The 15,533-nt window shown below is 36.0% G+C and overlaps 1 protein-coding gene and 1 long non-coding RNA gene across 3 annotated transcripts in view; both read right to left on the reverse strand.

The window, feature by feature from the left end:
- Positions 1-203: 203 nt before the first annotated feature.
- LOC148648919 (uncharacterized) lies at positions 204-819 on the reverse strand. The gene is made up of 2 exons (XR_015926462.1): positions 698-819; positions 204-666 (listed from the first exon to the last, which is right to left on the reverse strand). It is a non-coding gene; the product is annotated as an uncharacterized LOC148648919 (long non-coding RNA).
- A 1,222-nt stretch (positions 820-2,041) lies between these two features.
- Positions 2,042-15,533, reverse strand: part of LOC148648920 (UPF0524 protein C3orf70 homolog A-like) — a 34,409-nt gene continuing 20,917 nt past the window's right edge. The window contains exons 2-3 of one of the 2 annotated variants that reach the window (XR_015926564.1): positions 2,232-4,800; positions 2,042-2,151 (exon numbers count right to left, since the gene is read on the reverse strand). Coding sequence is in view for 1 of the 2 variants with exons in the window: in XM_088607293.1 (XP_088463419.1) it covers positions 4,169-4,800 (632 nt within the window). In the remaining variant the exon portion in view is untranslated. Of the gene's footprint in view, positions 4,801-15,533 lie in introns of both variants that reach the window. The other variant, XM_088607293.1, reaches the window with a different exon arrangement.

The raw sequence follows: 15,533 nt of genomic DNA on the forward strand, positions 1-15,533 counted from the left end.
AGTTGTTGCATAATTTGACAATACTCTATCAGTGACATGCTAGCAGGAAAAAGAGGCACTTCAGTGTCCTTGGACTTCAGTGTTTGATTGATTGATTCTGAGTACCCTGAATTATGAAATTAAGGAATGAGGTTGTGCATAATGTAATTCAGTGTGCTAGAGGAAAATTACCGGTTTCCTGTAACACATTCCTGTGTGTAATGTACAGTACATAACCATTTTTTATTGTTGTTTTATAGTATCATTTGAAACACACATTTTAAAGTGATTTTCCTATAATTTCCTATCATGTACTGTCACGCCCGACATCCCTTCCTAGAGGGCGCTCCACTGCTCCCATTATTGTTCGTGTGATTAAGCTTTCCAGGTGTACCCTTTTAGTGTTATTATTTAAAGACCAGCTCCTCCAGTCCTCAGGGCTCATCATTAGGGTAGGATGTCGCGAGGCCCGCCTAGCACCAGGAAACCCTACGTCCGTCTCCTGAGGGCATAGGCCTCATCCCCGACACCTCCCGCTTCCTGAGCCCGGGGTCTGGAGGATCTCGCCCCGTCACCCTTGGACCTCCATGTTTCGTTTGTCCGTGTGCTCCCCCCTCCCGGGGATTTTAACTTTGTCGCGTCCCAGGATGGATTTCTAGTTGATGGACTCTCGGACTGTGCTTTGACCTGCCCTTGGACCCGTTTGGATTTGGATGACCTGCCCTTGGACCTGTTTGGATTTGGATGCCGTTTTGTCTTCCCCGTACACTGTCTCACGGACTGTCACTATTATTTTGTGCACTATTAACACCTGTGTGTTCCTTTTTACCACGCCTCCTGTTTTCTCCAGCTCTTACCGCATCGCATAGGGTCTTCTACAAGATCTGACACAGATTTCAGTCCGTGTTTGTGACATGTACAGTATATTGTCAACTGAATGTACGGTGTAATTGCTAAAAACAAAGAATCCATATTTGCAGCTACCATTTTGTTAACAGCTCACTCTGCATGAAGGTCCTAGCCTTTATGTCCTTTAGCAAGGTGGACCTTGCTATCCACAAATGCATCTAATTTTCACTGTCATTGTTACTTGTTATTACGTTTTACAATGTAACAAGGTCAAATTGTCATGCATTTATCTGTACACAGCTACACGTACAATAAGAAGGCACTACCATCATAATATAAGGCATTGGTAGTTTTTCTGACACCGAGATATTGAATATGGCATTGGACAATTCAGTGTCAAGCTCTCAGAGCCTATAGATGTACACACCTGCTGTTTTCAAATGATCTTCTCACAGGTGCTTCATGAAGGGACAGAGGATAGAAGAGATGTTTTCCAGGAAAGGGCTAGGAGGGTGTGGACCAATATGTAATAATCCTGCATGTACAGTATTTGTTCTTTCAGATGCACTGAAGGAATTGCACCTTTTTGTGGTAACATGCCAAATTCAACAAGGAAAGCCCCATCCAGGTGGACTTTATAAGAGTTGGTTTGGTGTGCCATCTGCCGATAACATGATATCTGGGTCTCTGCACTTTGTGAGCCAGTGCTGAACTTCAATCTTTGTTGTACTATTTGCATACAAATTATGCTGCAAATAATGGTGTTTGGCAGCATTTTCACCAATACTTGGTGTCACCACAGAGACATGGAGCTTTTAGCCTACAGTTTTATAGTGTCCTAAGTATAGAAAAACCACCAGGGAAACTCAGTTCTAACCATGAGAGGTCTTATTACCTTATTTATTGAAGTGCCCTTATGTTTTAAGGATATGTGTTTCAGCCAGTGGACTATTTGAAGTACATTGGAATAGGCAAGTTAGTATAGTGTTTCAATATGCAATGAATTTGGTATCATTTAAGAGACGAGTCTACAGGTCATAATGTCGTATTCTAAAAATATTGAAAAAGATATTTGTTTGCTTCACATCATTAATACAACTTAATGTAAGATAGTATGTCTGTTATATCTTATCTGTTATTGTGTGGCTATTAAGTTTTTATACTTTTCATTTTATATTACAGAGAAATTCAGGGAAAAAAACAGTAGGAATACTTCTTCAGATCTTAATTTTATATTATTTACAGCATTAAAATGTGTGGAGTTCAGATTATATCTATCACAGCAAGATTCTTCAGGGAGAAAATTGAAAGCCATAAGAGTTCCTACAAAAATAAAGAAAAAAAACGGTTAATATTTCATATTTGTTTATAAGAAAATAATAGTAACAACAACTAAGAATCACCATAAAAGAAGATCAAGAACCCCATCATTGAGATTTTCATGTCCAGCAGACTTGAAAGTCCTTCCTGAAAATTTAGTAAAAAATACATTGGTTTACACAACCACCATTCTTTCCATGTTTTATTATCTACTAAGCACTGGGAGCTATGTATCTTTGTTCTGAAATGGTAATTTGTCTCTATAAATCAGATTAAATATTCTCATATAAAGTATAACTTTTCACTTACAGATGATCTTTAATGATCAGCAGTAACAATCTAAGAACTGCCAATTCAGGAGAACAAAATTCTAGTTTAAAATGATGCTGGAGGTTCATTCATTCTTTCCTGATAAAAGCTTTGTGCACATACTGTATACTGTTAATAATCTATGTTAGAGGCAACACTGGAGAATACATTTGGTGTTGTCTTTGAAATTGTTAGTGTATCATTTTAATTTGGTCAGCTTCTTCATGTCAGGCCAGTTGATAAACTTCGGTTTCCAACTAATTGCTTTCATGCATATTTCCATTTATTGAAGTTTTTATTCCTTTGAGGGTTTTCAATAAAATCTTCCTTTTCTGATTTAAGTTTTCCCTGCATGCCTGGGTTAGGTGGTGTCATCAATCCAGAGAAAGCCGTTTCTGCCTTTGGTCATCTCTGTTTGCCAATAAGGTCATCTGCTTCGTATCCCAACCTCAAACCAGTGTTCACCAATCCACTGGGAAGAAACCTTGATCCTTTACTTCCTTGACACTTTTGCCAGTCACAATCTCCAAACACAAAGCTTGACAGCAAGTTTCCATTGGTTACACTCAAAAGCCTTTGACAAACAAACAGGATCTTCAAATCAGCAGGTGGGTTGACATTTTCATTTCATTCTGGGTCCTTGGTTGTGTAAAAGCACAAATCTTAGATGCCAGTCAGGCTTTTACTTTTCTGCAATGGAGACACCGCAGGCAGTCGTTTCAAATGTTCTGCTGCTGCTGCAGACAAATGAGAGAGAACAAAGGCAAAAGCATCTCCTTGATGTAATAAAATACATGTTGCATTTCTTAAAGCATGACAAGCAATTGTGAGGTGAATCGCCCTCTCGTAGATTGCAAAATCAGATATGTTTGGCTTTGAAACAAAATCCCAAAATTATTTTATCAGTGATATTGAATGGGTAAGTTGTTTTTATTATTGATTAACTACTTTTTGTGTTCATATTATATACTGTATGGACAGCAAATAGACAGAATGCCTTAATACATTATCCTTTAACACCATCTCATGTTTTTTATTGCTTCTTAATTAAATAGAAAGGTTGTGGCCTTAAATCAGGTTAAACTCTGTGAAGAATTAAGCTACATTTCATTAACATTCCTCATTAATGTATCCATGCCACATGCATGATTTAGCAGGTATTCAGATATAACTAATGATGGTTCTCTGGACGTTGCGCCTTTTTTTCCTAATCTCTTTCAAGTTCTTTTCATTCAGTTTGCTTTACTATGTCATCTTTCTTCAGGGAAAGTTCAAAACACAGTGGCAGTAAATGATGAGTGGTATTAAGCCTCTTGACAAGTGTGCAAAACAGTTTACAGTTTAAATTTGGTCATATACATACATTTGTTTACTTTTGAATACAGTCTATGACATCTTATCACTGGTATGAAGTACGAGACCATGCTAAAAATCCATATTAAACAAACCATGCTTGGAATTGTGGATACAGGAAAATAAAACAAAAGGACAGAAAGAGGTATATCCAGAAATAAAATCTCAGTAGGCAAATGCGCAAACATGACAAGCAACATAAGCACAGTGAGGTCTGTTCTGTTTGGAGTTGAGTAATATATATGAGCTAGAATATTTTGGTAAATTCTTCAGACTTTTCACAAGTCTTTTAACTACAAAACTAGTGGTAGTAAAACTAAAAACAGCATCTCCTCCAGGGAAAGTGGGGTTATAGGGGTCAAACAGTCGTTTCTATCTTTTCAATGATTTCCACAGTTGATTTTGAAGGGGACAGAAGGGTGCATTCGTCCTGGTCCCAAATGCTGCCGGGACTGGAGTCCTCATCTGTGCTCAGCTCATCATCTTCCTCTTCCTCTTCATCCTCCGTGTCCTCATCGCAGGACTCCAGGTAGTGCAGCCCCAGTGCATTGATTCCAGAATCTTCAGAACTGGAGGGTGAGGAGCAATGGTCCATTTTGGGCCCACTGGCCTTTTCCCTGCCTCCGACTCCAGGGGCTGCTGCTGACATTGTCTGTTGGTAGTTTGAACTGGGACGGGCTCCCTGGACAGGTGGTTGGGAAGGTGCCTGTGCAGGCAGAGGTGCTGACACCTGAGGTGAGGGTCGCTGTACATAGCACATTTTGCCATTGATGCGTTTCACCTGGTAATCATCAATGAAGAGCTCAGAGATCAGGCAGTACTTGGGAGACTCTGGGCAGGGCGGTGGCTGGAAGCATGGGGCTGTCTTGAGGAAGCGTTCAGTCAGGGACACAGACAGGTTGATGGTATTGGTATAGTCAGAGGGTGCGGCTGGGACCGAGGTGCTGGGCAGCTGACCCACATTGGTCATAGGCTGGTAGACATATTTACCTACAGAAGAGAAAAAGAGTCACCGTTTACATGAAGCAATATGAAGAGAAATGTGAAAGAGAGGAAAAAACTGAATCACCAACGAAAGCTCCATTGTTGGCATTTGTATGATGTTTCATTGTCTAAATCTTCTTACACATTCACTAAAAAGACCATTATTAAATAATTGAAAAGGTGAGCACACTTTTTTGTGCTTGAACACACCTTTATTTTTCTGTAGTTTGGACAAACCCTAATTTAAGGAGGAGAAATTGTATAATCTGTATCATTATGCTTTATTGAGAAGAAGCTTCTCTTAACAGCTGCAAGAGATTCTTGGATACATTTTCAGTATATTTATAATTTTCAGTTAGAGTAGAGGGAGGAATTAAATGGTCAACTGGGTAAACTGCAATTTTTTCTCATACATAGGTGGTAAATGGGTGAGACAGGCTTTGACCTCTTACACATTCCAAAACTCCATTTAGAATTTATGGGAGGTGAACATTTCTATTCTCGAGTTTTAAAAAAAATCAGAGAACTGGCATGCAATGCGGTGTATTAAGTGAGTCTTAAGGCTGAAGGCATTACTATAGTAATTTGCAGTGGAGGTAACCATTGTGTACCCGAGGTTTGACCATTTAGGCTCAACATTTTATTTAATAGAAAGTCATTAATTTTTAATACTGTGCCTGCAGTTACATTGAAAGGAAAATTCCCCATGTACAAACCAAAGCTGTTTCAGATACCACAATTCCCAGTGCACCCAAGTTCCACTACAAATTCAGTAACTCTCCTTGAACACAAATGTTAAATCTCAAGGCTTCTGTGAATTTGTGCAACCTGTGTTTTAACCCCTTTACGCTAAAATAGAGTATTTTAACAGAAGTTTAAAATCCATGGAACATACTTGGTAGTTAGGGTGATAACTATGATTGAAGATTTCCAGATCACGTTTGCTTCTGTACACTAAGTGCACTAAGTAAAATTCCATCCACAAGCCTTTATTTTGCTGTTTCCATCAGCACTTTCCGACTGAGACACAACTGTACAGCAAGATCTGTGTAGGCTAATAAGGCCCTGGATAATCCATCTGTTTTTCATTATAACTGCAAGACTGTCATGGAAGGCCCCCAAGATGGCTCTATGATAAAGTCAGTTTGTTTTCAGAATTTAATAACAGAGGTTTTGTAAGCTGTTTCTGACAGATCCTGGTCAGTTTTTGCCAATGTTGGTCTTTGCATGTTAGGGTTTCTTTGTTAAGCAAAACAAAAAAATATGACCTTTCTTTATGACCAGTGGTGACCACTTTTAAAACACAAATACATGTTTGTTAAAGATTTATCAGCAATAAAGATTTAGGGTGCTGAGACATCCTTGAAATACTACACCTGCTGTAAATCTGCATTGAAGAGGTCTATCCTAGAGCCCTAAGAGAAACATCTGATGATTTTCCATTACAATTATATGTATATAAGATCAGTTTTAGCCTTTGACAGAGAAGAGGGCAAGATGGAAAAAGTTAAATATAGGAAAAGTATTGTAAAAAGGGGGAAAAAAAGCTTATGTTCAAATACAGGCGCACTGTAAAAGCCTTCTAAGTAACACTGACATCCAATGTAAAGTATTTTCAACTGAAATAAGAGATCTGACCTGTTTATATATGTCATCTTTTGCAGATGGAGCATTTCTAACTAATTACTTTAGGGTCACAGGCTGTATGACTCATTACCAGTGAACATAAATATGTATGTCCTGCTAGCCTTGTATAATGAGTTGGAGAAAAATGCCTTTGTACTGCAAAAAGGTTAGGCTATTATGTTGAATTTACTGCAGAAAGTGCCACTGGAAAATGATCCTAGTGACAGAAGGTCATATTTACAGGCACTGGCTCTATCAAACCTTAAATGTAACCAGACATTTCTGTTGTTGTGGTGTCTCTTGCCCTTGTATAAGTCTGAAGAGACAGTGCTTTTTAAAAAATGAATCTGACACTGGGAATCTCCTGGCAGCTAAAGGGAAGTGTTCTTAGCAAGAAAGGCTGCAGCATTCATTATTTCAAACCATAAAACATGGAAAGAGACACGCAGGACAACTAGGCAACACAAATACTTGAATTCCAAGGTTTTATTACAAATGCCTTATTTCCATTCATTCAGCCATTTGTCTTGTATTCAGTGCATCTTTGATCAGTCTGTCAGTCTAATCACTTGAGTTTTCAACTATGAACTGCATCCCAAATGCAGTCTAGGGCAGCATTTGTTTGCCTGCAATTAGTTCTTTGCACTCCAAAAACTCATAGAGCAAGACCTCTTGAACATCTCTTGGGTCTTGGGTTTTTGTACAGCATAAAAATGCCACTGAAAAGAGGTATATCTTGTCTTTCTTATGAATGTATTCATGTATATAATTTATTAAACTTCTGTGTATACTCCTGCTTTTTGATATAATACTATGAATGTAAAATTAATTTCTGTTAATTGGTCATAGGCTGGTAGACATATTGAAATACTGCAGAAAAATATCACACTGTCTTTGTACTGAAAACGTTTATATATCTTAACTTGTTCATGAAAATATGCCAGAAACACCCAGTCCTCACCACACTGAGCACAAAAGAGCTCAGCTACTTTTAAATGCAACATAAGATTTGTCCATCACACTGCCAACATAATGCATATTTTGTTTCAGTTGTATGACTGTCCAGCTGCACACTGATTCTACTGTTAGATACTGCTTACTGTAATTATTATTGCCAGCAGCATAACTTTTCTGATTCTCACATTTTACAGGTAACATTGTACAAGCGCAGGTATTATTATTATTACAACAGAAAATTAACATTCACAGGAAAAAAAGGTGCTTTCAATACAATAAAAAGAAACTATAAACAATATAAACAAAAAATTAAGGTCAAGTTTAAAATTCTTTTAAAATAAAGATATATATCAGCTACAGTATACAGAATCCTTTAAATGAACACCTGATTCTAGAGCACCTGTGAAAGTTCGTATTGCTGGTTCTAAAACAAGACTGTTCACCTGTCAAAAAGAGGGATTCCTCCTGCTCTGTTGGGCAAAATCATGTCACAGCTGGCTAGCAGAGAGAGATCAACATGCATCTCTTAATCTCCTCACATACTACTTACAGAAAAGAACCTTATTCCCTGGCCTGCTTTAATTCTAGTCTTGCAGCTTTAATTCCTTACTACCAAGCATTTTTAAAATCAGTCTCTTCCCTTTGCTGTAGAGCATTCCGGTCTCTATTAAAATCAAATGATTCTCACTCAGTAAAAGAATGTGGTCCTTTTTTAGAATCTAGTATCATTCGTTGGACGAATTACATTTTTTCTAAGATTCAAACAGCTTTTCCTTTCACATATTATACAGTGAATAACTGAAGTGTGAGAAAACAATTGTGGCAAGGTCCAGTTTAAAAGATTACACAGCAGTTGTGAATATTGATTAATTTCTCTGTAAGGTCGTATTACACTCCTTTAAAGTACAGCTACAGTATTGCTATTGTAAACTGATTTCACATTTTAAAGAGTACACTGTCTCTCTTGCTGCAGCTTCTCCCTATTGATTTCCTCATTCACTTTCGCTTCCTCCTTCTGGAAATGGAGTGTGTTGATTTTTAACTGATTCAAGTATTTTCACATGGCCTTTGATGGAGAAAAAACAGCAATGTAGAAAAATGTGGTTCAGAAATAACCACTTTGTCTAAGACTGAGCATCCCCCTTGCTACTGTACTGTAACTTCAAACTCTGATTTTAATCAGTGCTTACAAGGTGAAACGTAATGAGACAACTGAACAGAAAAGGGCAAGACCAGATATAAAACAGTTTCTAACTTTGCCCAGCATTTTTGGATCTTAAGTTTTTGAAATGCTGAAAAATCATTATGGGAATTATAGAATATTCTATTTTCATCTCCATTTTAATTCTGTGTTGTTATCTACTTCATGTTATATTACTACAGCAGGCTGGAAAGACTTGTTTCATTTAGTTGCTTTGATTTGACATATTTGGAAGAGGGTAAACAAGTCATTTTGAGCTTTTATAATCAAGAGTCAATTAAACACAAGTTTGAAATTATTATCCTAACACACAGGTGGGAGACCTGTAATGTAATCTGTCATGATTCCTGTCATGGAAACAACAGCCTCTGTACAGTATATGCACTCTGTGTTGAACACAGCAGATGATTAAGAATTAACATCATTGTGTATTGTCCACTATATATTCAGGGCTGACAAAACAAATCACTAAATGTGTAGGGAGACATAATGATACCTTTTTAGCTGACAAATTTTGTAAGAAATATTTTGCATCAGTACATGTGTATTGTTTTAATTATAAAAAGTGGAGTATTTATTTCCAAAGTCTGGAAACACTTTGTACTGTATATTATAGTCCCTATACCACTGTTCCAAAAGGGTCACACTCGAAAGCAAACAGGGAACGGTGGTGTTCATATTAATTTAATTATGTTCTTCGTAAATTATACATAGTTTAACATTGAAAAGTAATATATAAAAATTATTTTCTTATGTTAACAAACAACCCCTACAAAATGGCAACCTATTTTGGAGTATGGAACAAGTAATAGGTTTATTCCATGCTGAAAAGAGCAGAAAAGAAACACAATGTTTCAGCTGTGGAGCCTTCTTCAGGTGTCATACACTTCCCTACACAAATATTTCATTTAAAAAAACTTTTGCAGCTGAAATATACAGAATAATCTTTTTGCTTCACCTAGTTTTAGTTACAGAAGGTTACATCATTATCTAGTGTTGCACAGCTTGATATTATTCTGTGTTCGTTTTTTAAATTAACTGGACTCTTAAATTAACTTCTTTTAGGTAAATCACTGTGATGACTCTTTAAATCGAGTGCTTTAGAGATAAAAATGGAAATTGAGCTGTTGGTTATGTGAAAACTAGAAGAAAATGATAGTCTGCAAAGAGCCATTTGTCATCTTAGCCACTCTCCACAGCTTTTCTTGAAAAGTTCAGTATTTCAATGCCACAGTATGTTAAAAAATGCTATATTTGAAGAAGACGTGCACAAAGAAATCTCAATGCGTGCAGTTACACTGAAACTTTGCATAGATAACTATTTTAATGTTTTTATACCAATTTATTTCATTTTTCTTACATATGATTATTTTTTGTATTTTAAATGTTATTCTTTGATCATATGCAGTACTCATTACTCCATCTTTGAGTTTAAAAAAAAATAAGGTCTTATTACTTCCAATGAATGTTGAAGATGGAAAAATGCTAAGTGAAGGACACTATTTTAGACTGTAGTATCGGACATTTTAAACTTTTTTTAAATAAAGATATTTAGAATCCCTCTTGGGGAATCAAATTGGCCGTTCACCCAAAGTCCAGACATATTTCCAGAATACTTTGTGTCTGGGGAATTCTACTGGCACAAGTCCCAGGCTTCAGACAGATTGAAAAAATGATCATTTGCCTGAAAATTCACTAGAATTACTGAACAAGATCTTGTATTGCCAGGGATTAAGAAGAGAAAACTCTCTACAAAGAAACATAATTTGCACATTATGCAGGGCATATTCATTTAAATATATAATACAATGTTTACAAATGTTAAAACTTTAAAAATGGGTTCAGATCAATATAAATTCCAAATACTTTGTATTCCAATTGATAGCATACAATCAGACAGTATTATCAATATTGTTTATAATATATTATAAATACATCAAAACTGATAACCTGGAAAATTACACAAACCCAAAATATTACACATTACTTTATAATACTTTTGTGTGATAATTCTGAAAGTACCAGGCTAACAGTTTGTGTCTTTGTTGTCAATTCCCTGCTACTAAATCAATGACTTTGGATTCATTCATGGTTTAAATGTTCTTATATTCATGGATACAAAAACTGTATCAGTTACAACCACCTGAAATTGCTTCCTTAAGTCTCAAGTCTTAACCACTATCTGAATGTGTGTCCTTAATTTTGCCATCCCAGTAACTCTCTCAGCTTCCCTAATCCCCCTTTGCATCGGATTCTCTATTTCTGGCTGAAACCAAGTCTTCAGAGAGTCTCTAGTGAATAGTATATTATCATCTGAATTTATTCTAGCACTTGATAAACAAAGTCGCTGTGTGTGGATTTTCTAAGATTATGGTTAGGCTTTTTAAGTGTCAGCCTTAATACCCGGGATTTCTCATAAATAACCACAGTGCTCTAATAAACCCTGCTCCTCTTCTCCAAGGAAGCAGGTTCGTTTTCTGTTCCTTATTTATACATCAGTTAGTTCAGCTGTAATCTTGACAACACAGGGAACTTTTTCCTGCCAAAAGCCCACACATGAAAACTCAGGGCTGGCAGCCACTTGACTTAGCAGTCTTAAGAAATGTCAGTGATCTGAGTTTGTGCTTCCCATCTTATGTACACAACTGTTGTGCCTCCCTTTGATGATTTGAAGATTCAAGCTTGTTCTGCTTACAATTTGCCATAAGGCTGTAATTTGTATGGAAACAGAAGTTTTATTAACACTCATACTCACAAAGGTCAATACAACCTTATTTGGGCAAAAGAAAGGGGTCTTTAACTACCAACTGCCTAACAATAAAACTATACATAAGGGCACACTCATAGTTTATTTCATTTTGTTTGGAACATTTATACAAATTTTAAAACACCTTGTCATGATTAGTGTGATCCACAAAATTATACAAGACAAATAAAATAAATATTCTGCAGATAGTTTCCAGAACAGGTCAACATCTCATCGTTATATAGAGAACCACAAAGGTATTAATTCACTCAGCCTTAGCACAAAGATTACATCTACTGCCTTACTATAAAGTAAAAAGAACATTACAGATTTTTAGCCTATATCCTTATACCCCTAGTCTGGTCACATAATGACTCACAATATACAGTTAACTAATTTGAGCATTCTTATTTTGATTATTTTGATTTTTAATGCAATTTTCCATGCAATTTCTTTAGAATTACTTTTCTAAATCACCCCAAAACCAAGGAAATAATAATATTGTTTTTAATATGGTAGGCCATATTATAAATATATTATAGGTGGACCTATAAACAGTGGCTCCATGTGCTATGTGCTTCCCTGACCACCTCAGTTGGCCATTTTGTCCTGTAGCTCACTAGCAGAACTGACAGATGTGGTGCAGGTAAACATCAAGGGCTTTAGAAAAAGAATTACTGTGTGTTAATGAGTGCTTGGAATGTCAGCTGGTCTCTTCAGAATACTGTATTACGAAAACCTTTCACCGTGTTGGAATTAAATTTGGTATACATATAAAGTATAGTACATACCAGAAAGTTAATGCTGGAACATTTAGAAGCAAGTTGTGAGCTTGGGTGACACTCATGATGTGACTGATCTCTGAATTGTATTCTCTTTGTCCACAGTCCAATTTGAAAGTGGACCAAACCTTAGCGTTGTGCAGTTCTCACAATACGTTTTGTGAGTCGGACAATTAACTTTAAAATTTAGAAAAAAAAATGAATAGCTCTGCTAACGCTGTGCTTAATGTGATAAGATTTAATACAGGGGAGATAAAAAGAGACTTATGAAAATAAATTTACAAACAAGTTGGCAAATTTGGTCAATTCTACCATTGTCCGAGTCATGAATACATTAAAAGCTTTTTGACACAACCTCTGTTTTATGACCTAGTTTAATTTAGAATCATGGTTGTTCATAATGAATACTGAATATGAATACTGAATTATTTATTAGAGCACTCTTTTAATATAGATTTATCCCCGAAGAAACTCTTAAATAATTTTGCATGCCATGTCTACTGTTGCCAGCCATGATGTCTGTCACTGTTGCAGAAAACTACCACAGGTGAATGAGTAAGTACAGATTGGACTCTATGTCAACCAATTGCCAACACAATGATGGTGTCTTATCTAAAGAACTGCATGCTGGGAAGCTAGACTGAGGCTACCAAGGTAACTTCATCTATGACCCTTCATCTATGACTGGAACCAAACCCTCAGGAAAAATAACAAAAAAAAACCCTCACACAGGCTATATTGATCATGTTGCTTTCCATTATACTAAAACAGATACCTGGATAACCTGGGCTTGCTGTTTGATGTTTAACATTTCTTATTAGGCAAGGACATTGTTCCGTACAGAGAATAGTTTTTCTGTTATACAAGTTACAAATCAGTGCAAGTAATGAGGACAAATTACTTATTACTGCAGCAGGGTTATTTAACATTGAATACATCAGACCTCTGTGTGCAAGCAGCCACAATATGTACTGTATAATAGTATAACCAGCTAAATAAGAGCAAAAAAAGAAAGACAATAATTAGAGGGAATTAACAACTAAATATCCTTCTTCTACATTTACTCCTTACAAATATTCATGTCTTCTGAATGAAGATAAGCACTATAATATCACCTTTCACTGCATTGTTTTGATTTTGAATAATGCTTGTTCCATTCACAAGGGAACAGTTCTCTGCATATAAGCAATCTTGCTGTGCAACTAAAAAGACTTTATTTTAAGGTGTTTGATATCATTTTTCAGAACTGTATGAACTCATTATTGATAGTGCCATAGAATGATGCCGACTGAGGTGATTAACACTTAAAACTGAACAACAGCAGCAAAAAGGAAAAAAAGGGTGGGTACAGGAAACCCCACTTTGTTACTTTTTCCTGTTAAGGGTGCTTCTCTGTGCCATCGTATGTGTATGGAACTGCATAAGAACTGTATTGGCAGACTGGATCAAATGAATTAAAATACTCACTTTCACTGGATCACCTAATGGGTTGACCTGAGAACCACTGTATCACAACCAAATCAAATATTAATTTCATACATCCATACCACTTATTTATTTTCTATTACTGTGTATACAGATGATGTTGTGGGTGAGAGATTTAAACTTTCCTTAACAGTTTTCTTAGGATGTTATCTACTCTGTTCTGTTACAGAACCCTAAATTAAGCACACAAATTACGTTAATCATATTTGACAAGGAAGTCTGGCCACACAACAGTAAAGTTGCTTGAGCAGCACATTTGCACACATTCTGCAGTCCCAGGAACGAGAAAAGCCAAAATAATAATAATAATAATAATAATAATAATAATAATAATAATAATAAGGCCAAACCAAGGAATAATGGTACAAAGATTTGTTACTGTATGTATGACTACCATGTAACCATAATTAAAATAAAATAAAAATAAAATATTCTTACTACATATACAAAGGGTAGATTAATCTACTTTTATTGACAGGCCCTAATAGACATGCCAGGCAGATAAGACAACTAATGGAAATTTACTATTATTGCCATTTACTATTGCTGTTACTAAACTGGCACTATAAAGAGAGGGTATATGGGTTTAAAACTGCAACAAGTTCATTAAAAAGGCTGGAGTGTGCACTTCTCTTCAATTTTTAAGCTGTTTTTGAAGGATGTGGCTTATTAAAACAAACATTTGAGTAACATGTCATGTACAATTTATTTAGATTTGAAAAAGAGTTGCAATCAGACACTATGGATGAATATATCTGACATTAGAAGTGGCTAAACACAAAAGAATATCAGTTTGATATAGTAAAAATGAACTTTCTTTTTTTACCTACTCAGTCCTGAATTTAAAATCCAAGCCATTAATATGTGCACTATAACAATATCCATGCCTAACCACCAGGCTCGTGTTAAATAAACTTTGTCCTAATAAATCTCATTCTAACATTAATCACAAATGCATTCAGTCATTCTGACGCAGAGCGTCAAACTAGACTAAGGAAAGTTAGCAGCAGAGTTGCAGAATTAGGATTATAGCTGTCTGCAGCTTTGTAAAGTGGGCCATTTGCTGTGTCTTGTGAATCGCATTTTATTTAGGTACCCCTTTTCCGTCCATGTGTCTCAAAGCAAAAATAAAAAATAGATAATCCAGATGCAAACTAAATGTGAACCTCACAGCCTTTTATCTTCTTAGACAGAAGAGTATTTCTATGAGGACTAATACTGGAATATGCATTTTTATTGCCATATTAAACAGCCAATGATAAAATCAATACAAAAATGACAAAAGGTTCTTGCTCATCATGATCCTTAGTGAAATGTTTTTTTCAGGATTTATTGCCTTGTACCTGTTTTAGGTGTGAAGAGGAAAAGTGATTCAACGACACTAATCATAAAGCAAATGACTCAGTCAAAGGAGCTTGTTATAGCACTTCACCCAAATACACAGATTGAAGACAATGGTCACTGTGCTGTAATCACCTTAAAGTCTTTGCTAGTTTACATTTAGCTTAACATTTCTGATTTCCTTTTTCTTCAGTTTTTGAACTGAGACATAGCATAAAAAAGACACAAATATTATGCTACAAAGTCATATATAGTACGGCATGTACAGCTGCAGAACACTAATACATTATTTGTTGTGTGTTGCATTTCCTGTCTTTGGTTCCTGAGTTAATGCTTCTTTTTGAATTGGATTGTGACATTCTAAGTATTTTAGTAGAAACAGGCTCTGCAATGGCTTGTTACAGCTAAATCAAAAGAAAAGACTGGAATGTGTTCTGATAACTTTACAAAAGCACCATGCTTCTCCAATAGGCTGTAGCACACAAATGCAATGCTGTCACAATTGTTGTTTGTTTCCTAGCAATAACTAAAGAGGTCTTTTTGAAACATCTGTGAATCTGTGAAGCGCTTCTTGTCTTTTCGTCCCACACAATTATCTTAT

This window comes from Lepisosteus platostomus, chromosome 14 (assembly GCF_059453375.1).
Source record: "Lepisosteus platostomus isolate fLepPlt1 chromosome 14, fLepPlt1.hap1, whole genome shotgun sequence".
Classification (NCBI taxonomy): Eukaryota; Metazoa; Chordata; class Actinopteri; order Semionotiformes; family Lepisosteidae; genus Lepisosteus; species Lepisosteus platostomus.